Genomic DNA, 24,844 nt, shown 5'->3' on the forward strand with positions numbered 1-24,844 from the left:
GTCAGCCACTTGCAGAAAATTGCTTTGGATGGAGAGGCGGGGAGGTTAGCTCTTTGACATTTTTTGCTGCCGCCAGTTTTTCCACCCACTCCCCACTCCCCCCTCCCCCCTCCCCCTCACCGATTCCCGATTTCCACGTCCTTGCTCCTGCAAAAGCTTCTTCTGCTTTCTTTCACGTACTCTGGCTTTCTTGTTTGGAGTTTGGCAGATCCGTTTTTGCTTTGGCTTTGGCTTTGGCAGGGCGGAAGCGAATGCACTGAGAAAAATAATTCCCCTACACAAATCCCTAAGGGGTAAATCAAAAAACTACTCTTTTTAATTACAAGCTACATTTATTTTTAGTTAAGATATACCTTATAATTTTATTTATTATCATTGCTACATGATTGGCCATTTCTACATGAACTTGCATATATAAATAACAAAGGTTCTTGTACAAAATTAGAAATATTAAAACTTGAGGTCTTTGATTTAAGGCATATGCGATTTTATATTACCTTAAATGTCGGCTTATTAACGAAATTGTTGGATTTTAAAAATTTGCTTTATAACTAATACATTTTTGCAGTTTATTATACATATTCCCAAAATGAGTTTAGTTAAGAAGACACAACATTTGGTTATTAAATTATATATGTATTTCTATTTGACTTAAAACAAACAAAGTTTATTGGCAACATGCAATGCGGATAAGTGCATAACTGAATGTTATCAGTTGCTCAACTCCGATGTTTGGAATATTGGAGAATAAAAATTGATTTTGAAAATTGAAAATATTTGAATGGGGAAGTATGTACGAAATCGAGTTGGCTGCACGGAACTGATATCCATTGTGTTTGTTTTCCGTGTGCATGTGCGTGCAAAAGGCAATTTGAAAAGGTTTCAACTTTCGGCACAGAACATCGCAAAAACAATGGATGGTGGGAGTGCATCAGAGGACTTTGATGCCGCTGTCAGTCTACTTAGTCTGGTTTAGGTGCAAAAGCTTTTGGCCCCGAATCCTTGTTTGCGTGCAACGTCGTGTCGGGACAAAAGATGTCCTGCAACTCCTGCAAGAAAGCGGGTCAAGGGTCGTGGGATGATCAAATCAGCGTGTTTATGACGTCGCAACAAGGGGCAGAATGGATGGAAGCTTTTCCTTACTCCAATTTAGCCAGATTTGCTGTTACTCCTTGCTAATACCTATTAACGGACATTTTAGCAACGCAGGTCGGGAATTAAAAGTGTAATTATTTGAAGTCTTAAACTCCCACACGGATATCCCATTACCATAATAACAATTTTTAATTGTGAAAATTGTGTATTGTTTTCTTTATGTAAGCAAATCATCTTATCCTTTGGCAAACATTTTTAAATAACCATATTGATATAATAAAGGTTATAATAAAGATTTATAGGAGTATTTCTTGTCCTTGTAATTTACAAAGCAGTATTTCATTTTAAAAGAGCAATTTACACAAAGTAGAGTTATTGACATACTAACATTATGGATAAGCCATTCGGAAATAAATATTAAACATTTATGTAACACAGAAAGAAGTAAGTTCCGATTGAGGATTAGAAATCACTACTCACCTCGCAGTATCTTCTTATCGTGATGTCCGTGGCAGCGGTATCCTTGGCAGCTGCGCTTCTGCTGCAAAGTGGGGCAGTGCTTGCCTCCGTTTTGGGCCGCCTGCAGGATCTGCCGGGTTCGGGTCATCATCCCAGTGCCGCAGCTCTTGTCGCACTCACTCCAGGCCCCAAAGTCGCCCACCTGGCAGTCCAGCACTGAAATCGGAAAGGTAAAGGTGGTTGTGGTAAGTTCAGAGGTTCTTAAGATGTTCGAAAGCTAAGCCCAATTAATTTAAAATTTTAATTTTATTAAGAACATATTGTCGCTCATTTTATATTGATAGAATAAGATTAAATATTAAATATTAAATATTTGTTAAATAAGTGAAGCAACTTGTAAGCAAACATTTAAGTAAATAAAATTAATTTATTAGATTAAAAAGAAAAGCTATTGTTTCCCTAATTATATAAATATCAAAACCGCCTTATTTTTTTTATCGAAAATACTAATAAGTATGTACTTTGAAGTAATGGAATATTTCTCAATAAATCGAGAAGACGCAATGTTTTGCCAATGCTTTGGTATTTCACCCCCAGGGCGCAATGTAAACGAGGCCTGAGCCTACAAAAGACAAGGAATCTGGCAAATTGCAATTGACATGCCGCCGCCGAACGTTTTAATTAAAAACGCAGCAGCAGGGAAAATTAATTAAAGTCCGTGCGTCTTGATTGCGCTTCTCGCTGCCCAAAGCTTTGGCTTTGTGCCTCCTGCATTTGCCCCCGGCTGGCTGTTGTTAGTGTTAATCAAGCCCCCAGGTCCCACATCCACATCCCTGCCCCAATCCCAATCCCAATCCCATTCCCTGTCCCCTCATCCCTTAACCCTGACCCACTGAATCGCCAGCGAGGCGCTAATGAAGCCACAAAAAGCTTTCCACAAGCGAATTGAAATTTGCCCCGGCTGCTTGCTCAGCTGTTGCATTGGGCGAAAAAATCGTTATGGCTAATAATTCATACCGGAATGCGGACAATGTTCCATTTCGAATACTCTATTGCTCACATTGCACCGGAAATGATGAAGCCTGAAATTTCATAGGCAAATTCCAACAGCTCATAACTCCACAATCGCATTGCTACGATGTGTTCATAATAAATGTACGTATGCTGTGGAAACGTTTACATTCCAAATTCTGAAATATGCTAAGAAAACAGTGAAATCAATCAGTAGAAAACAAAACGAATGCTTTGGGGAATTTTGTAATTGATTTGTTCTACTTGTATTTGTATTTGAATTTGAATTTATCTTACGAGGAATGTAATTAAGCTAGCAAGTGATAATAGTTTAAACAAATTTGTATTAACATATTTGAAAAGAGAGCCCACTCAAAAAAAGGACCTTTCTTGAGAAATTTTTCATTTAATAAGCTTTTTTTTTACAAAATAAAAACAAAAGTTTTTTATTTCAACTTTTTCACCCGAAATTTAGATAAAAAGTCAGACCCTTATTGCTCAAGGTTTCTGTTAAAAAAATATATTTTGCTAGAAAGTCTCTAATTATTATTTATTAAGGTCAAAACTAAGTTTATGTTCCTAGACATTAGTATTCATTCATTCTTTTGTGCAAGACGTCCCCCGATGCCAAGTTATCCTTCGTGCCAACTGATTTGTGCGATCGCCAGCTCAGCGGCATATCCGGGGGGTAGTTTCGCGCAGTGGACAAAGGCAATTTATATTTTCATTTTCACATCCTTTGCCTTTGGCGCCCCACGCCATTGGCTTTTTATGTTGGCCGCGCGAAATTAGGAAAAAGAAGGACGAGATAAGGACGAAGGCGCCATTCGCGCGAACATAGCGCCAGGATAATAGAACTGAGTGCAGAAAGCTGCCGTTCCTACTGGGGGCGGAATAAAACTAAAGTAGTTAAAATTATGATTGCATTGGCTCCGCGAAGGCTTCCCCACTTTCCCGCTCCCCCCCCTATTTTCCCTCATCCCCGATGTCCTGGCGCTTAGCATATTGTACGGGGCCCATCACTGCGAATGCGGACGAAGTTTCGCCGAGGAAAAAGGAGTTCGAGCCATTCGGCCAGTGCAGCCAGCTCGGCTTTTATTTCGATAGCTTACTTTTTGAGAAACCCGTTTTCGTTAATTCCCATCCCGTTTTCAAAAATATATAAGTAAACATAAGTAAAAGAAATTATTTTTCTTGAAAACGGTCAGATTTGCAATGGGTATGTGGGTAGAATAAGACAAACTGGCGTTCCATTGATTTGCAAAATTGGAATTATGAACCTATACAGTAGAATGGTGACTACAATTATTACAACTAATGAAATTAGTACAAGTACAAGTGAATGATAGGATGTGGCAAATGGCTATATTCTGATCGATATTATAAGTGTCTTACAAGATCTCTAAGCCGGTTGAAAGGTCAAATATACTAACCAAATATCAAATATACTAAGATAATGTATTTTAAGGATATCGTGGTTGAACCGAAAATCAGTTCATCGATGGCAGCACTGACTCGCTTGTTGTGGCAATAAATGGCATTATGCTGCTTAGCAATCATGCCACTTGATTGTTGTGGTGCAGCGACAAGGAGCTGAAAATTAGATGGCCAGCAGGGGCAGGGGCGGGGGCAGGAACAGGGGCAGGAACAGGGGCAGCCGTTGCAGAAGGTCCATTGCTTTCAGCCGTGGGATGCTGCTGCACTTACAGCCGGTTCAGCGCTTTATACCTTCGTCCTTGGTCCTTCGTCCTGCGTTTTGCGTCCTTTGTCCTGCCACTTTCCACTTGCCACTTGCCACTTGCCACTTTGCTGCCCGGCGAATTTGCCTGCCGCGCTGACCGGGCTGAAAATGGTAATGAATATGGCCATGACAGTGGGAGTGGAAATGGAAATGCGACTGGGAACGATGATGGCAGCCGCTGCTCTTAATGGTTGTCGCCCTTTTCTGCGACGACCGTTAATAGACACACACTTTGATTTCATTCACCGCCAGCGGTCAATTTGGCCAACACTCCCAAGCGGAAGTCAGGGATTTGCCGGCGAGAAATAAACTTTGGGCAGCTAACAAAAACTGTTTGCCTTGGTGGCTAACTTTAAAATGCATAGGCTAGCAACGAATTCTCTGGCGAAGAAATGTCAGAATGTTTGCAAAAAAATTATTATTATTGGAGCTATTTTATTGCTTAAGTTTCATTGTAGAGAGTAACGATACAAATTAATTAGGTTGCACGCTTACTTTTATATTGTTAAATTGGAAAAAATTTAATATAGATTGTTTCAACTTTGAATCTTAATTTTAGTTGATTAATAAAGTCGGTGGATTTGGTAAAAAATTTCAGAAAAGGCCAGATAATTAATTGAGTGGGAATTCATTTTAGTTCCGTTGATATATTATATGTCTTATATCATTATTAAAACCATAATTAAATTCCTTAAAGAAACAAATATATACAACTTAATCTAAAACCCAAAATAAACATCTATATAATAAGTAATCCTAACCCTAAATGTAACTCTCTTTAAACAACTATAGTCGAAGGCCTTGTAACTAGTACTATGTCCCTCTATGTTAGCCTTTTTTTTGTAAACTATTCTATGATTTATAATAAAAAAAATAAAGTCTTATATGGGTATAAACGAACACGTGTCTTACTGCCCCAAACCCATTATTTTCAAGTAGAAACATAGTATAAAGATTGGACCATAACAAGGTTATGTGACCAAAACAATTTTGCAGTTTAATCTGCGAACTTGTGGAAAACATCACGACGTAGCTTTTCCTGCTAAAGCGAATTGTCGAATTTAAGCGGCGGCGGTAGAGTGAAAATTCTGCGGCAAAGTCACAAATAATCGGGACCAAATCGCAGCAGCTGCACTGCACTTGAGCACTTGTCACTGTGATGTCGCCGATGCCATTACTGCTGACTCCTGACTGCCGACTGCCGACTGCCGATGTTGCTGCACTTCCTCGGGGCTCATATGTGCAACATAACTCACTGTCGCAGATGTGGGCGGGGAGTGGGCGTGGCGGGAGGACTCGAACTGACCAGCAGCTCCGGAGGGGCCAAACGCTACAAACAAACGCAGCAGCGGCAACTGGAAAATGTTTGGGCCACGATGTGGGCCAACAAGCTGGCCAAAACAGCACAACATCGGGCCATGGTTATTTGTGGTCAGCGAAGTAAAACAAATGGCGTCAAATGCTGCTGCCGTTGTTTCCAATGCACTTGAAGAATTTCCTAATCCAGTCGAAATGGCTGAAAAAAGCCACATTAAATCAAAAGGCACAATACAAATTTACAAGAATTATCAAAGCTCAAACAGTTGAAAACATCACTTGTTTTTCTACTTTTTATGGATAGCAATTATGAATTATTAAGGTAATAAATTATAAAGAATGATTGCCTTCTTTATATTTTATATGATATAACTATTAGTTTTTAAATGATTGTTATGACTGTTATACTAATAACTATGTAAAGTCTAGCGATACAAGTATGTTTTAATAAAACAAGTTTGAAGAAGATGCCCTATAAAATGTTTGATTCAAAGAATAAGCACTTCACAACGTAATTTACTTCTTAAATTGACTTGAATCGTGCAGCGAGTAACCACAAGTTGACGAATCTTATCAAGCTTATTTGGTTGAATTCATTTAAATTAACTTTTTGCCAAAAGCGTTTTCAAGTGTGATGTTACTGGGTCTTTTTGTTCCGGGTTTTGTTCGGCACTGCCATTGTGCTCGGTTGTGTGTGTGTCTGAGTGTGTGCGAGTGTGCCTGAGTGTGCCAGAGTCGAGCCAAGTCAAACAATTGCTTTTGACAAACTCAAGAGCCGCAGATAAGCAAAGAATGGACACTGAAATGCGGCAACAGCTGGAACTTCGCTTTCAGCCAGACTCTAATTACGTAACAAAGCAGTTACCCCATTTCACACTTCAGGCCCCCCTTGTGCCCCCCCTAATCGCCTTCCGCTGCATTATCGTTATTGCCCAGAATTCTGCATAAGTCGGGCCAATTCGCAGTACATCGTCCGACGGCTAATCCCGGAGAACAAAGCAGCCGGCAGCCGGCAATGCCATTACTGGGCAAAGTTTCTGGCCGAAAGACAGGCAGTTTGCAGGGGCAGGCGAAAGTTTGCCACTAGCATATTCCAATAACCGATATTACCTTCAAAGGGGCGGGGGGACCAGGGGAAACGGGGCTGTGGTGGGAAAGGGCCAACTTTTCGCTTAGCCAGATGGGGCACAAGGTATAATCCAAAACAATAACATATACCTGACAATGCCAGCGGTGCACCATATTCCCACAGCGAACATGATGCAATAACATTAGAATTTAGCATAGGTTCCTGTTCTTAAATAAATGCTTCCTTTTTAACATTGGGCTAGATTCACAGTACCTAATCAAGCTAAAGCTCAGTGTTTAAAGCCGATATAAGATTTAAAATGTGATATATATATATACCCTTGCAGAATATTCTGTAAATTATATTCTCTAAAATTATTCATATCTTAATACTCATAAAAAATCCCAACTTGCTAACTTTAAAAAACCAAAGTTATGGCATTTCCAATAGTTCAGTTATATGGCAGCTATATGATATAGTCGCCCGATCCGGCCCGTTCCGACTTATATACTACCTGCAATAGAAAGACAACTTTTGGGAAAGTTTCAAGCAGATAGCTTTAAAACTGAGGGACTAGTTTGCGTAGAAACGGACAGACGGACGGACAGACGGACGGACAGACGGACGGATAGACGGACGGACAGACGGACGGACAGACGGACGGACAGACGGACGGACAGACGGACGGACAGACGGACGGACAGACGGACGGACAGACGGACGGACAGACGGACGGACAGACGGACGGACAGACAGACGGACGGACAGACGGACGGACATACGGACATAGCTAGATCGACTCTCCTGGTGATGCTGATCAAGAATATATATACTTTATAGGGTCGGAAATGTCTCCTTCATTGCGTTGCAAACTTTTGACTGGAATTATAATTATCTTTGCAAGGGTATAATGAGTTAAGGTGGTAAGGTCAAAACCTATTTATAATGTGTTAAGCCCATGAAAGGTAAGTAAGTAAGTACCCTATTGGTGAGTTTGTTTGGAGGAACCCCTCTCCAGATCCTTCCCATCGCTTGAATGGAAGTTGCAGCCGCAGGAGCATCGAGTGTTGTCATAACAACAACAACCCAAACTTGCTCCAAACACTTTGGCTTTGTGAAGTGAAGTTCATCGGCAGCAAGTTGAACAGTCCATGTGACGCCTTCCCCCTTTTGGCCCCATTCCGCCCAAAATACTGTGGCACGTGCCTCGTTGCCAAACTTCAGAAGGACCCAAAAATATTTCGACAAATATTTGCTGCCGCCTAAAGGGCTATTCTTCATCGGCCGTCAAATTGTTTTTTAATTGCAGTGCAATAAATTCACGCAGCTAAATTCAATTACGAATTACAATTGCTGGGCTGTCCAGCGATTTGGCATTCAAGATTACAATTATTCGCACCCCTGCACACATTTGGCCAGGCCGTTACACACAGCCTAGTAGTATGTACTATATATGAGGAGAAATATTGCAATTAATATCATATATGCGACGGAGCTGGGCAACTGCCAATATGCCGAAAATTGGCCTCGTGTGCCAGCCATTCACGCAACAAATGGCAATATATGTACACATGGGTTGGCCGTCCCCGTATTTCCTTTGCTTATGTGCAGTTCAGTTTTTAACAATGTGGCAAATATTGGTGTGCCACCTCAGTGAATTGCCACTTTGCCAGCTAAGCAATTGGCATTGCCCCAAAAGTGGAGGGGGGGGCCCTTTCATGTGCTCACTGACTCACAGAATAAAACGAAATTAAATATAGGTTATTAGTAAATATACGGAAATATATTAGTTTTTCCATTGTTTGATTATTATTAAATAAATCCAAAACTCGAATAAAATGTTTACGTTTCTACGCAGAATAGTTTTTATGTTTTTTTTGTTATCTGTCTAAAACTTTGCTAATGAACTTAGACAAAATTCCTGTGATGTTCAAAGAGATTTGATAAAATAAAACTACACAAAGAAATCAAGTTAGCCAGCGCACAACAAACAGGATTAAACTTCTTTTTTGAGCGTGAATGTGTATGATAAATAATAAGACAACCCAAAAACAATGCACAATGCACGCCTGCCATTCGCAAAGCACTAATTTGAAAATAAATGCATTCCTGGCAAGGCCTTTCCGAATTGACAAATGCATTTAAGTGAGTGTGGCACTCGAAGACCCCTTCTTTTTTCGTTCAGTGGAGGACGGCCCACCTGAGCGATGGGCAAGTTACCAGGAATGCCTGAAATGCGGCTCTATGCCGGGCAGAAATATGAAATTAAATTTGTGGAAATTGCAGCTGCATTCTTCTTGCACTTAATATTTATGGCATAGCTGCACTTAATTAAATCCCTGACAAGCAACTAAAATAAAACTCTTTGATATGCTGCCAGCCCGCCCCCCGCTCCCCGCTCCCCGCTCCCTTGGAATTGTGAACTTTGTTTCCTGGACACTCCATGTGCCAAAGTATATTACTTTGGCTTGGCTTCTGGCACGACAAAGTTATAATAGCCCTTTGCAGCAGCCAGGGCTGCAGGGGAGGGGAGGGGGGAAGGGGGGTGGTGAGCTACAAAAAAAAGCCAGCCCGCCATGCCACACGCGTGTGTAAGTCGGGTGGAAAAACAGTTGCAAGCCGCTGACGACACGGCGGATACGTAATGGCTGGTCCAATTGCGAATGCGTGCGACTCGCCGCTCGGTTGGCAATGGGGTTCGGCTTTGGCTTTGAAGGGACTGCAAGGGGTGGAAGGGGAAGGGGAAGGGTTGTGGGGGAATGTGCCAACACTTAATGCAAATTACAATTTGCTAGCCACAGTTGCGGGGGCCGCGGGATTGACCTGGCAGTCCAATTACCTAGACGACCTCGACATCACCTTCTCGCAACAAAGTCGCCAAGAAAAAACAGCATTTAAACGTTTTCCTATGCAGTACGGTGCGATATATTGTGTAGAGGCAAACAATTTTGTCCACTTAAATGTTTTGTTCTAAACATTTAATACTGAGTAAGTAGAAGTACTCTGAAATCAAAAGGTAATAATATACATTTTTGTATAAGCAGTTGGCATGAACATTTTTATGAGGATATATTTCAAATAACAACAGCAAGTTTATTATACATTTTGGTCAAAAATTCCATTAGCCACTGAATAAACCTAGACTTTAGGATTTAAATAACTTAGTTAACTTTTTAACTAAATATGAAGAAAACAACAAAAATACAATGAAAAAGTAATTGGACAAAAAACTCATTTTTAAAGTCAAAATAAAAGCTAGAAAATTATTGATAATACCATTAAAAAAATAAAATATTTTTAAGTTATTTACACAAAACTTTTAAAGCCGATTTTACATTTATTTGATTTGCGTGCAAATAATGTTTAATTGAAATTCTCCATCAAATATTTGTTGAACCGGAAGCGCTTAGTTGACCACAGTTATATGTTGAACAAAATCACTTGTCTCATTATTTGCTATAATCGAACATGCACAATCAATTAAGGCTGCAGTTATTAAAGGATAACAAATTGAATGTCACTAATGTTAAAAGATAAGCTCTTAATTTCGCATTTCATAGCTGCAGTTGTTTATTAGTAACGAAATAAGATCTAAATTTAAATTCGCTCTTTAAGGTGTGAGGCTCACCTGAGTTCGGATCGATAGTTGTGGCCCTTACTATACCGCAGCCCTATGACACAACCGGGTTGGAAAGTGCAAAAACAAGGGGAAACTCGGTGAGGGGGAGGGGGAGGGGGAGGGGGTCCAGGTTGATTGGCCAACTTCTGACCAGAGCCAAGGCCAGTGGTCGGCCCCCGAAAGTGGGCAAATGCATTTGCACAATAATGAAACCCGTGCAAACAAACATGTGCCAAACATCAATATGCTTTGGGCCCTAGAACTCGGAACTCAGAGCTCTGCTCTCTGCGGGCAGCACAAGAATTTCTGGATTAGGTCAGCAATTACAATTTGGCTAATAGACTTGTTGGCCAGGCACAAAGGCAGGGCCGAAAAACTTTCACCTTGTGTTCGAGGGCGAGTGTGCAACTAATTTGACCAACTTATGCCGCCGCACGGGCCAAGAACCTGGGGTCTGGCCTCCACCAGCTCAGCCGGGATCAGCCCGGCTCAGAGTCCACATGGATGGTCCAGATGGTCCAGTTGGTCAAGTTGCTCCAACTGGTCCATTTGCCGCACAATTCGGTGGCACTGCGACGACTCGCACTCGCACTCGTGTCGATTCGCAGTTGAATGCATTGCAATGAGTTTCGGCATCAAAGACTAAATCAAGTTCAGTCCAGCAAAGCCGGAGCAAACCACACCGAACCGAAATCGATACCAAGCATGAAAAATTCAAAATCGGTTTTTGTGCACTCCCCCCACGAATGTGTTAACCCAAAGGTGTTCGAATCCCAAACCCCCTCCCCTTACACCCCCTTAACCCATGGCAATGTCGACGATGGACCAACGCGCCCCAATAAATGGGAATCCCCCTCGATGCGGCCAACTTTATTTCTCCTTTTGACGTCGCCAGTTTGCAATCCATTAACAGGAAAAATTTGATCAACAACGAGGGGGTTTCAACTTGGGAGCACCCGATACGCCGTGGGTTCTGTGGAGCGGTATTGAATCACACAACCGCGAATCGGTTTATCAGCGATGGGGGAAACCGGTAGATCCACCTTTGCTTTTTCTCTTTTTTCGTGTTAAAAAATCAAACAGAGTTTATTTACTTCAATTTCACTGAAACATTTCTAGAAATGGTTTCCCTACCAAAATCCCATTAAATTGTAAAGTTTCTATGACATATTGTATCTGTATCGCAGTAAGTTTAAAGTGTGTTTTTAATTGCTAAGCTCCATTCGTTTTCTCAGTTTAAAGCTTACTTTTTAAGTGCCACATTCCATACACTTTATCAGTTTAAAACCTTTCTTTGGCTTGCTGTATGGACTTAAAAATTATGACTGCATTTATTTGACACATTCTGTCGTAGAATATTTTCAAGCCAAACAATGTTTCCTACAATTTATGAATGGAAATCCCAGGAGTTGGTTCGATGGTCAAAACAACAGGCAGATCCTGGGGCCATGGCAAAATAATGTCAGCGGAACTTCCTGTCCACGCTGCTCTTCTTGTGGAACTCGAATGTAAAATTGCTCCACCTTCTCCGGCTGTCGACTCCTGTTCCAGAGCCACCTCCTCCGACTCCGACTGCGACTCCGACTTCGACTCCACCTCCGACCAAAAGTCTCCATCCAACGGGTGCGGCTTAATGTATTGAACCCGAGTGGGAGCTGCTACAAAAATGTTCAATTTGTTGCAGACAATTGACTTTTATGTGCCCTGGTCGATGCGGACTTTGGGTTCTGCGTTCTGGACTCTCGATGCGAATGCGGATGCGGATGCGAATGCGGATGTGGTACTAGCTCCTGTGCGTCGGCTCTTCCCCCTGGCTGGCCATCAAATTGAGCAGTAAAATCGACAAAAGCCGAAAGGGTTGTGCAAATTATTATTGCTATTATTACGACTATTACAAGTTGGTTCAGCTCCTGCTCTCACTTATTTTGGGGCTACGTGTGCACGTAGAGAAAATCACTGCAATTACGTTTCCATATGCTAGCTCAAGTTACAGGAACACCTCGCACACTCAAGTACACCACAATACAGAAATGAAAAGGTTTCGAGCACTTTGAATGTGCAACGAAGTAGCTCTGTAGTCACCATAAATAATGGATTTCAATAAATATCAAATTTATTTCGCTAATTCATGTCTTATTTTTCCCAGTGCCCAAAGGGGCAGCAAGGGTGTAAATCATTTTGGGGCAGATTACGCTCTCAGCGCTCGCATAAATTTCGCTGGTATTTTAGGTGTTTGAGGGAACTCTTGTTCTGATCCAGATTTGGATTGGGATCCTTGGGCATAAATAGGTTATTAATACAAACACTTTGGCAGCCAGTATGCAAAGCAGCCCGAATGTGTGCAAATAAGCGGAGTTCAGATTGCCATCGTCCATCGCTTTATGCGGCATCATGCGTGCTGGGGATCTGGAATACCCATCCGGAAACCCATCCGGATACCTCCGCCATACTCCCCCGCAAAACGAGACACTTTTCCGACGCCCTTTCACTGGGCCCAGTTGATTCGCCTCGGTGCGGTTACGGCAAATTGATTTTTATGCGCTCAATTTATGTGTTTCCCCAGCATATTTCTCAACGACCATGCTCCATATTCAAATTGTCCGCAGCAGCACACTTTTGCGGGCCACTGTCACAGCGACAGTGGCAGTCAAAAGTAATCGACTGGCCAAATCGACTGGCAGAACTACAAGAGCCCGTGGATCGGCCAATCAATTGACTGTAAAATGTTTCGAAATTAGTGAGTATCTGGGGTTCCAACTGGCGTTGCAATTTACTTCACAATTATTTTCCTCACCAATTCAGTTGGGTAAGTTCAACTAATCACCACTTGATTGCACAGCTTAGAAGCTCTTCGAGTTCTTTAGTGTCAAGCAAATGGCTTACAAAGTTAAATTACTGTGCAATTGACAATAAAATTAACAAGTAAAGAACATGTTATCTCCCAGACTTTAAATTTGATTCCTGAGTACAATAAATAATCTAAGCTTTTGGGAAGAAATCTAAATTTAATACAGCTTGAAATTTTCTCTTTTCTGTTAGATTATGTATTTATTTTGGGCCAAACTCAAGTCCCGTCCTCAAAGCGGCTATAAACATGCTGAATTTTTGGTCGGACGGTGAATTGTTAATGGAGGGTCAAGCCCAAGTCAATAACCACTGTGCCACCGAGCTTTTCCTGCGCTGACAGGCGGTGCAAGACAAACGATTTGCATAGAAAGAAGGATGCACTGAACAAAATGTATGACAGTTACAAAACTCTGTACATTTGCCAGCAAAAATGATCGAGCCTTAAGCGTTTAAACATAAAAATAACAGACAAAATAGACTATTTGTGATACAAGTATGATTGCGTAGGATTTTATGAATCATACAAAATCATATAATTTATATAAAACTAAACGGTTTGCTGTGTAGGACTGAAGGGTTTCGAAAGGGGTGTGTGTTTTTTGGGCCGCGGGCCAAGTGTTCCCAATAATTTTTCGCTGGCCAGCAGACGCCGTGCCCCCTAAGTCCACAGTTTTGAAACATTTACGCCAGGACTCGTTGGGCAGCACACCCTACCCCCCGACCCCCCTCCCACTCGACGTCAGCCCCACATTGTCCTAATAAAAAGGCACAACAAATTGTCGACGGTCGAGGGGCATAAACAAAAAGCAAAAAACAAAAAAACAAAAAACAAAAAGAAGGAAAAGCAGCAAAAAAGGCAGAAAAGGATCCACTCTCGGTCGGTGGAAATTGTTGCTCTTTGTGTGCGATGGACACTAACAAGCCGCAGAAGGGCAGGGGGGGAAGGGGGGCTGAAGACAGGGGTTTTGCATGTCAGTTGAATCATTTTTCTGCTAATGAAGAGCCCAACATGTGCCCGAAAACCCCCCATCCCCATCCCCCACCCCCACCATCGTATTATGGAAGAACAAAAATGTTTGTACAATTGCCAATTGAGAGTGGAGTGTGCGGAATGACATATTTGCCAAAAGGATGCTGTCACATGAAAGGACACTGGGAGAAAAACCAAGGTAATGCTGTACTCTAGTTCCTTCTTGCTTTAGTTTCTCTTCATTTGGCATTTCCAATTGTTACTTGCAGATATATGCTTTTCTTCCCTGAACTTACTGTTTTTAAAATGCTTTTACAATATAAAAACAAATACAAACTATTTATTTAATAAAATTTTAGTTTGCGAAGTCAACAAGTTTACTGAACTTAAATCAATCAATATCGTAAAATGTACATATTATTTGGAACTGAATACATTTTTTTATTGATGTATGTAATAGCTTCAAAAATGATTTCTTAAAACAATGTTAGATTTATATTTCTTGTCAGTGTATTGGGGGTTGTTTTCCGTGGAGCTTTTCTCCACTTCACTATCCATTTTCCGGCAGTTCTGATTATGAATTTTGGTTGCTTGTTAGTTGGGAAATTGTTGAGCAATTTAAATTTCCCAAGCCGAAAGATGCACGACGGGTGGTGGGTGATGGGTGGTGGGTGGTGGGTGATCGAGTGGGTGGTGGTGCTGTTAGCCGCTTGCTTACTTACCTGGCCATTGATGACTTAACCAGGTGACCGACAAAGCCAACACAAACGCGGGGGGCGAGTGGAGATTGGCGTTGACTTTATTGATTTTTATGGCTCACTGGGCGTACGCCCAACTACCGCCCACCTCTCCCTCCCCCTTGGGGCGATTTCCCTGTGGGCCCGGTGGAGTCAACCCTTTGCTAAACATTTCGTTTTATGCTTCTGCTGGCCGTTTGCTGTATCTGCCGCCATTTTGTGTCGGCCGGCTGGTAAAATGTCATGCTATTTCTGACCCAACATGCCACATTTTTATTTATGCATGCTCCGGCACCCAGGCCACCCATTTCACCCACTCCACCCACAACACCCAGTCCACCCACTCCACCCACTCCACCCACTCCAGCCAGCCCCCGAAAACGATGCCATTTGTGTGGCCACAACTGTACCCCTCATCGAACGTTTGGCGATAGCCAACCGAATCGCCATGAGTGGCGATAAATATCGACAGCAATCGAGCGGTACACTCGGGGTTAATGTATCGCAATAATCGGACAATCAATCAGGAAAGTCCGGCACTTGCTGGGTACTCGGAGGGTCGACCCAAAGGTCAAATCCTTTGGCTGGGCTGCTGTGATTTATTAAACTTTTCAACACTTTTACGTGGGTAAACCAACTGGCCGCCATAGAAACTGCAGTCGGTTGAATGGAGCAGGAAGTTGTGTGGCTTAGCTGCGACTTGCTTGCAACTCATTCATATTCATTTGCTGTAAACATTTTTCTCGCTTCTCTCAGTCACTTTGCGTGGTGGGTGGAGGGGGGAGGTGAGGGGGTTTAGTTGACAAAAGCGAGAGGACTTCCAACTTCCCTCCTTCTTGCACTCATTGGGGAAAAATGAAATGGAAGATTTGCAAACTCTTCAAAATCCATTTTTTGACATAAAGGTTTTATTTTTAAGATTTTGGAATTCACTTAAAAATGTAAGATCAAGACAGAGAAGCTTTTCCCAATTATTCTTGTACTCTGTGGTTTATTTGTGGCAGGTGATTTTTGGCAGATCAGTTTACAGGGAGATTGACACTTAAAAATACTATTTTATTAGATCGTTCTTCAGAAATCATTAAAAACATTATTTTTTAAAGAAGCAAGCAAAATATAACGATATTAAATTAACGATACAAATTCCACTTTTATTTACAAAGATATTGTTGTATTTATTATAAAGGGTAGTATAATTTCAGTCAGTCAGACGTCTTTGACCCCGTATTCTTCATCAGATGGATATCTGTCCATTTCTACGAATTTAGAAGTAGAATGAAACTTCCTTTCTTTTGCAGGTAGTATATAAGTCAAAGCGGCCCGGAAAGCTCGCATAAAAACAATCAGAAAAATAATTTTTAAAAATTATAACTTCGTTGTTTTAAACTTAGATTGGAATTTTGACAATTTCAGAACTACGATTTTAATTTTTATACCCTTGCAGAGGGTATTATAATTTTAGTCAAATGTTTACAACGCAGTGAAGAAGACATTTCCGACCCTAATGTATATATATACCTGATCAGCATCACCAGGAAAAATGGATCAAAAATTGCACCAACGCTAACGTGATGTTTATTAAATCAAATGTTTATTATCAAATTAAGAGTCTTTAAAGGTCTGCTACTTTGAAACCGGATAAAATTTGGTAAAGTAATGGACTTCGGAAGTCCAGTTATGGGCCACCTTTTAACAACACATCGGAAACTTGGAAATAAATGACAAGAAAATGGGTCAAAAATTGCACCAACGCTAAAATGAAAAATTTTGATGCAGATTTTTTGAGAATCAAATTAAGAGTCTTTAGAGGTATGCCACTTTGAAATCGGATAAAATTTGGTAAAGTTATGGACTTCGGAAGTCCAGTTATGGGCCACCTTTTAACAACACATCGGAAACTTGGAAATAATTGACATGAAAATGGGTCAAAAATTTCACCAACGCTAAAATGAAAAATTTTGATGCAGATTTTTTGAGAATCGAATTACGAGTCCATAGAGGTATGCTACTTTGAAATCGGATACAATTTGGTAAAGTTATGGACTTCGGAAGTCCAGTTATGGGCCACCTTTTAACAACACATCGGAATCTTGGAAATAAATGACATGAAAATGGGTCAAAAATTGCACCAACGCTAAAATGAAAAATTTTGATGCAGATTTTTTGAGAATCAAATTAAGAGTCTTTAGAGGTATGCCACTTTGAAATCGGATAAAATTTGGTAAAGTTATGGACTTCGGAAGTCCAGTTATGGGCCACCTTTTAACAACACATCGGAAACTTGGAAATAAATGACATGAAAATGGGTCAAAAATTGCACCAACGCTAAAATGAAAAATTTTGATGCAGATTTTTTGAGAATCAAATTAAGAGTCTTTAGAGGTATGCCACTTTGAAATCGGATAAAATTTGGTAAAGTTATGGACTTCGGAAGTCCAGTTATGGGCCACCTTTTAACAACACATCGGAAACTTGGAAATAAATGACATGAAAATGGGTCAAAAATTGCACCAACGCTAAAATGAAAAATTTTGATGCAGATTTTTTGAGAATCGAATTACGAGTCCATAGAGGTATGCTACTTTGAAACCGGATAAAATTTGGTAAAGTAATGGACTTCGGAAGTCCAGTTATGGGCCACCTTTTAACAACACATCGGAAACTTGGAAATAAATGACAAGAAAATGGGTCAAAAATTGCACCAACGCTAAAATGAAAAATTTTGATGCAGATTTTTTGAGAATCAAATTAAGAGTCTTTAGAGGTATGCCACTTTGAAATCGGATAAAATTTGGTAAAGTTATGGACTTCGGAAGTCCAGTTATGGGCCACCTTTTAACAACACATCGAAAACTTGGAAATAAATGACATGAAAATGTGTCAAAAATTGCACCAACGCTAAAATGAAAAATTTTGATGCAGATATTTTGAGAATCAAATTAAGAGTCTTTAGAGGTATGCCACTTTGAAATCGGATAAAATTTGGTAAAGTTATGGACTTCGGAAGTCCAGTTATGGGCCACCTTTTAACAACACATCGGAAACTTGGAAATAAATGACATGAAAATGGGTCAAAAATTGCACCAACGCTAAAATGAAAAATTTTGATGCAGATTTTTATACCCGTTACTCGTAGAGTAAAAGGGTATATTGTATTCGTGCAAAAGTATGTAACAGCTAGAAGGAAGCGTTTCCGACCCTATAAAGTATATATATTCTTGATCAGGGTCACTAGCCGAGTCGATATAGCCATGTCTGTCTGTCCGTCTGTCTGTCTGTCTGTCTGTCCGTATGAACGCTGAGATCTCGGAAACTATAAAAGCTAGAAGATTGGCATTTTGCATGCAGATTCTAGGAGTTCCTACGCAGCGCAAGTTTGTTTCAAAAAGGTGCCACGCCCCCTTTAACGCCCCCAATCGCTTAAATACGATTTTAAAAATTTAAATATTTCGGAAAAGTAAAAATGCAGTTTTATTGTGTTTATCAATACCTATCGAAATGTAGAAGAAATTTTTCAAATCGGACCATTCGTTAAAAAGTTATGCGTGATCAAAGTTTCTATCTCCATCTCCCTCGCACTCCCTTTACTTGAGTAACGGGTATCTGATAGTCGGGGCACCCGACTATAGCGTTCTCTCTTGTTTGAGAATCAAATTAAGAGTCTTTAGAGGTATGCCACTTTGAAATCGGATAAAATTTGGTAAAGTTATGGACTTCGGAAGTCCAGTTATGGGCCACCTTTTAACAACACATCGGAAACTTGGAAATAAATGACATGAAAATGGGTCAAAAATTGGACCAACGCTCAAATGAAAAATTTTGATGCAGATTTTTTGAGAATCAAATTAAGAGTCTTTAGAGGTATGCTACTTTGAAATGGGATAACATTTGGTAAAGTTATGGACTTCAAATTTCAGGTAATATATATGTTGGAACGAGCCGGATCGGAAGACTATATTATAGCGAAAAATCGGCATAGCTTTATTGTTTTTAGTAATATACGCTTAGAAATCGAAATGTAGTCGATTTGTAATAATTGCAAGGGTATATAAACTTCGGCTTGCCAAAGTTTGCTTCTCTTCTTGTTATATTATATTTAGTCTTAGGAAAAATCGACATACCTTCATTGAATTTTACCATATACGCATAATAGAATATTTAATTATTGTAACAGCTGCAAGGGTATATAAACTTTGACTTCCTTAAGTCTGCTACTTTCTGGTTTCATTTCTTGAATAAGTATTTACATATTTTATTTGGTTTTCTTTGGGGAGTTTTTTTGTCCTACACTTTAAGATATAAAAAAACAAATTTGGTTTACGACAGTGTTCCAAATGAGAACTTAGTATTTTTATCGATATTTCTATTATTAGTCAGCCTTTCTCTTTAAGTGTAGGCCATAAATAATCAGTGGCTTAATAAGCACAATATTGAGGGAAGTCCACCCAAAAATCACAAGCAGAATTCTGTGACCAAACTGCCTTTTTTCCGTAGGCAATTTGTTGTTATTACAACTTGGTAACGGCTGCTCTGGCCGACTTCCCTTGGCCAACTGGCCGACTTCCCATTTGCACACCCGTGTACTGGCATTTTTGGTCATTACAATCGTAAATTATTTTATTTGCTGCTAATTGCAGTTCACAAAATGCCAACTGACCAACGACAACCGGGGATCGGGGATCGGAGGAGGGGGGGTGAGGGCCGCACAGCCGCTGTGGCTTTTATTGCAGCTCATAAAGCAATTAATCCGAAAGAGAGGAGCCTCCCCCCCCAATCCGCAGAACCCCCTTCGCCCCACGAAACACCACTGAAGGGCAGAAAGGCCAAAAGCCAAAGCCCTGCTAACTAACTGGGCCAACGCCCGTTGCCATCCGCTAATAGTTGGCGCTGGTCATTTCCAGGGGATTAGCGGATGTGTCGAACCACCAAAATGTCCACTCCCCCTCCCCCAAAAAACCCTAAGCTCGGAGCCCCCAAAATCCGAAACCCGGGTGCGTGGGGGTATAATTGTCAGCACTTGCCATGGACCAATAACGAGGAATCCAATTGAAAGCGTTTGAGCCGGACAGCTGGAACTGGATCGTTGAGCCAACCACATAACCACATGTCCACAAATGGTATCGTTTGGACATGCACTGGGAGAAAATCGCTTAATCTGATGACATTTTTATACACAAAACAAAAAGCTGCTAGATATTCAGCCGCAAAATGAGCAAGGCAAAGTAATATTAACATATTTCTTATTATTTTTATATGTGAGTAATGTTAAGGCATCCGTTGATTTCAGAAGTCATTAGAAAGTACACAAAATGTTTGTTTAGTATACAAAACTTTCAAAATTATTATCTTAATGGTTTTATACAAACAATTTTCTAGAAAAAAGACTATACCACTATTATATTGATTCAGACTTAAAATACAAAGCTATTTACTTTTTAAGCCACTATTTTAATTCAAAAATCAATTTCGTAGAAAAACATTTAGGAGCCTAGAGCGGATATATGTGATGGTTAGTCACAGATTGATTGAATTTACCTTTGCTGTCCTCTTTTGATTACCATTTGCGTTATTGTAACGCGATTCGAATTTTAATATTGCTAATTGAGATGTTGCAAAAAAATTGCAATTTTTTGTGGGCTTAAACAAGCTTAAGTATTATACAAAACCAAGGGGGATTTCCTTTGGCTTTTTTGCCACCGCTTGTAATGACTGCAAACATTTCAATTTCAATTCAAGTTTTAATTGCTTGTAAAATTGCGTTTTTGATGGTTTTTTTTTTTTGCCCTACAGCAATTGCTTTTAGATATTTTGTTGTTGATGTTGACGTTGGGCATTAAACACTGGCAAATTGTCTTTTTTTCCCATATTTGGGCTTCACTTTGTTTGGGTTGGCTTTCGCTGCCGGCTGACCAACAAACAAATACAAACCTTTGGCCCAAATGAAACCAATTTCCGGAATGTCCATATGTGCATATGTGTTTTGTGTAGCGTGTATGTTGGTGGCATTTAAATGGTCACTTTACATTATGCAAGCAAATTCGTTCAAAATTGGTTGGAATTGCTTTTCCACCAACAGCCAGTTGTTGGCCAAAAAGGGGCTTATGGCTGGTGTTGATGAGCAATCAGGGGGTGTCAATCAAATGGTCGAGCTCTTGGCCCAGAGCCACTTGCCATGCCAGTCGATCTAAATGGGCAGTAAATACTTTTTATCAATCAAATGTTTTTCCAATAGGTTTACTTGGAGTCGCCAACACAATTATCATTTTTGTTTTCCATTATACTTCATTATAAATACTGTTACTGTTTAAAAATGACTAAACTAATAATTGTTACAACAATAATTAGTAGTTGGTGAAATTCAACAATTCAAAATTGTGTTAGTGTTAGCTATCACTGAGCTTAAAAAATGCGATTAAGAATGTAAAAAATGCAAAGCAAATAACACTTACAGCCTAAAATAGCAAACAAATATTAAACTAAACAAATATGGGATCTTTACGTGTTCCACTTGCTTGATATTTAAATAAAATATTTCTTTTGGCTCTTGGTGTTTACCAAAATCGAGTAAAATTCGTTGTTATTTGAATGGTAAAATGCTGTGTTTTTTTTATATATTGCGTGTGTGTGTGTGCGTAAATCACCTACAGATGCCTATTTGCCCCCGAGTTTTGATATCAATTGTGCGAGAGACACGTTGTTTATGGCGCTTACATATCTGGTATCAGTCACACACTGCGGCTAACACACGCACACACACACAAACACACACACACGCACACAAACACACACACAGAAGCATTTAGGAGTGTTTACATTCTCACTCTGACATTTGATTTTGCTTATCGGGACGCATGTTGGCCCACCATGAGGACCATAAAAAACATCGCCTATGGAATACGAAAAACGGAGAGTGCAAACAAAGCCTCGCAGGACGAAGGACGAAGGATGGGGCAGAAAGGACCCGAAACGCTAAAAAGAAGCATCAAGAAGCGACCGATTTGTTGTTGTCAAGTCTGGGGGTCCTTCGATCCGAACATTTGAGCACACGTCGTTACCTCTTCCGTGCAGCCCCTCCCACTTTTCCCGAATTTCCCAGTCCTGTCCTGTCCGCCTTTTTTTTTTTGTGCTTAAACATGCTTCAATAGCTTTTAGCATTAAATTTAGACTTTTATGTGTTTATTTGCTTTGCACGTTTCATTTGGCTGGCACTTTGTCTTTGCATTGCTTTTGACCTGCTTCTTTCCCGCTTTTCCCCCCGCTTTTCCGCCGTCTTCCCCATTTTCCGCTGTCCACTCCGTCCGAGTTCCTTTTTTCCGGCCGCATTTCGGCCGACTTCGTATGTGTCCGTGTAAGTTTTATTTAATACGACAAATGGCCTGTAACTGGGATTTAAATAAATGTAGCCAACATCCAAGTCATGTCCCCACAAGCGAATGTGTATGTATGTGTACATACACAAGTATATGTATATGCACTTGATTACACTTGATATACTTAGTGTGACGGGCATATCTGCCATCGATCGGTGGAACGGCCTACGGAGCGAATAAAATTTTCATTTTTATGTAGCTGCCAAGCATAAGAAACAAATTTTCCAGCTGCGAAGCTGGGAAAAGGTCCTTCGGGGGACAGAGCAGGGAAAAGCGAACCGAACGGATGCCCTGACCCGAGACATCGGGCTCAGGAAAAGTGCCTGGCTCTGGTACTAGTGCATATAATGACTTTTATATTACGGCAAAACTGTAGGGAAGGAAACAAAATATGGGGAGTCTGAAAAAGCGTTTGGTTTCAGTCCCAAATATCTCTAAAATCCAAACACTTAAAGCGACCTAAGGTCATTTGTTAAACGCACACTTTTTCGACTAGCCAACTCATTTACTACTTATCTCTGACTGAGCGATATGCCACAAAATGTTGCTAAAAATATAAATTAAAGATGCGATACCCAGTGAGTATTGAGTTTGTCTGTAGCAAACTTAGCCCACTCATCGAGCAATTCCCAGCACATAACAGTCAGATGCAGTGCTTCCACTCCACCGAACAACACCGGAGAAACTCAGACAATTTGATGACACCTTACTAACAAGCTGCATTCAAATGCAAAAAGCTCGGCCCACTCCCCCAACTTTCCACTCAACTTGCAATCGGCAAACAGGAAATATGAGATATGCAAGGAACATCACGGCCAAAGGCGAACTGAAGCCTCGACTTATGTTTAGCTCTAATTGCACTTGCAGCCCGAGGAACTTTCTCGAGGAAAGTGTCCGTTTTCGGCGGCTTCTTTTAATTCATGCCAGCATGAAAATTGCCGAAAAACTGCAAAGAAGACACCCGAATTACACTCGGAAAATATAAAGATTTACCATGGTGTATTTAAAAAATACATAAAAAAGTTCGATTGACTTAAACTTTACTTGGAGTACATTATTTATATTCTTACAAGCTTACTACATTTTTTTTAAACAAATATCCAATTTATCATAATTTTCATTAACAATTCCATAACAGTGAATTATAAAATGAAAGATACTAAAGTTATTAGCAATTTTGAATAACTAACGTGTAAAATTGATAACTGTGATATTAAATAAGGCGATACAAAAAAGTGTTGTTTTGTTAATGTTATTTTATTTTTATTTAGATACCAATTATTGATTCAATTGATTTATGGGACGAGAGATAAAAACGGTTGAATATATATTGCCAAGGCACTCCGAAATACCAAATTCCCTTAAATAATTAATCTCTGCAACTCATTAGCATTCATTTGCATACTTATTCTGCGGGGCAGGCCTTTTTTCCCCCAGTGCAGACAGTCTAAAAGCGTCAGTTTTGGGTCTTAACAAGAAAACTTTTAGAGCGGTTTTTCGGCTTCATTCGTTTTCATTCATTTCGCACTGTCCTATTCCCAATTCCAGTCCCTTTTCCGAGCTCCTCCACTCGATCTGTGTGGTCTGTTTGTTTGCTGGCCTCCGACGCAGCAAACGAAATGAATTTTATATTGAAATAGTTTTAGACGGCTATTGGCCCGCCCCCTCCTCCTCTTTCCACAGCGATGGGCGTGGCAGGGCAGCATTTAGCACATTAAGGCCGCGAACGGATTCCCATCTCGGAACGGCGAATTCGAATAGTTTCTTCAGTATTCCCCATTTGGATGGGATGGGTGGGCGTGGCAAAGGGGCAGCGATTCGGTTTTTGGGGTGTTGGGGTGTTGGGGTGTTGGCCCCGGGCCACTAAGTCCATTAACGTGCGGTTTTAATTACGTGTCCATTCCGCTTTCGTGTCATATTTCTGGCCCGTGGCACGTATCGCGCTGCTTAAAGAGATTAAAAGCGGATTTGATTTGCATAAAAATGGCCTGCCCTGCATGCTTTCGGACGTAGTGAACCGGCAAAAAAAGACAAAAAGACCAAAAAGAATAAGTGGAATAAAGGCCGTAGACAAAGGACGCAAAAAAGCGTAGGAAAGGCCGAAACAGAGGCGGAATCTGAATCTGAATCCGAATCCGAATCAGCAACAGAGAAACTTTTCGCCGGATAAAAGTTTTAGCCACCCGACATCTGCATCGCAGCCGAGCGACCAACTTGCCAGCTGTATCTGAATCCGCATCTGTATCTGTATCTGTATATGTATCTGTAACTGGCCCGTATTCGTATTTTTTGCTCTGCATCTGTCATTTCGGCGCGTGCAGATAAGCCGGGCTAATTCCGAACCAGCGCAAACAAATTCAATTGGAAGAATGCAAGTCCAGGCGCCACATTAGAAATGAGCCGGGGGATTTTCGATCTGAAATCGAAGGTCAAAGGTCAGCTGCCATTGTTGAAGACCCACTGGCAGTCGCACAAATATAGTACGTACTTACTCGAGTTTTCGGTAGCCAAAAAAACATGTCATGGCAAAAACCATTGCCTCGAATAAGTTTCCTTTAGGTTGATTACTTTTGTTTAGTTTTTCTGCGAAGCTAGTTAAAACAAGAAAG

General features: G+C 40.6%; 1 protein-coding gene across 1 annotated transcript in view; it reads right to left on the reverse strand.

The window, feature by feature from the left end:
• The window catches only part of LOC108044250 (cyclin-dependent kinase 11B), a 94,543-nt gene that overhangs the window by 22,544 nt on the left and 47,155 nt on the right, over positions 1-24,844 (reverse strand). The window contains exon 3 of the mRNA XM_017123185.2: positions 1,576-1,770. Within this exon, the coding sequence (XP_016978674.1) occupies positions 1,576-1,770 (195 nt within the window). The remainder of the gene's footprint in view (positions 1-1,575; positions 1,771-24,844) is intronic.

Source organism: Drosophila rhopaloa, unplaced genomic scaffold (assembly GCF_018152115.1).
Source record: "Drosophila rhopaloa isolate 14029-0021.01 unplaced genomic scaffold, ASM1815211v1 contig_3, whole genome shotgun sequence".
Lineage (NCBI taxonomy): Eukaryota > Metazoa > Arthropoda > Insecta > Diptera > Drosophilidae > Drosophila > Drosophila rhopaloa.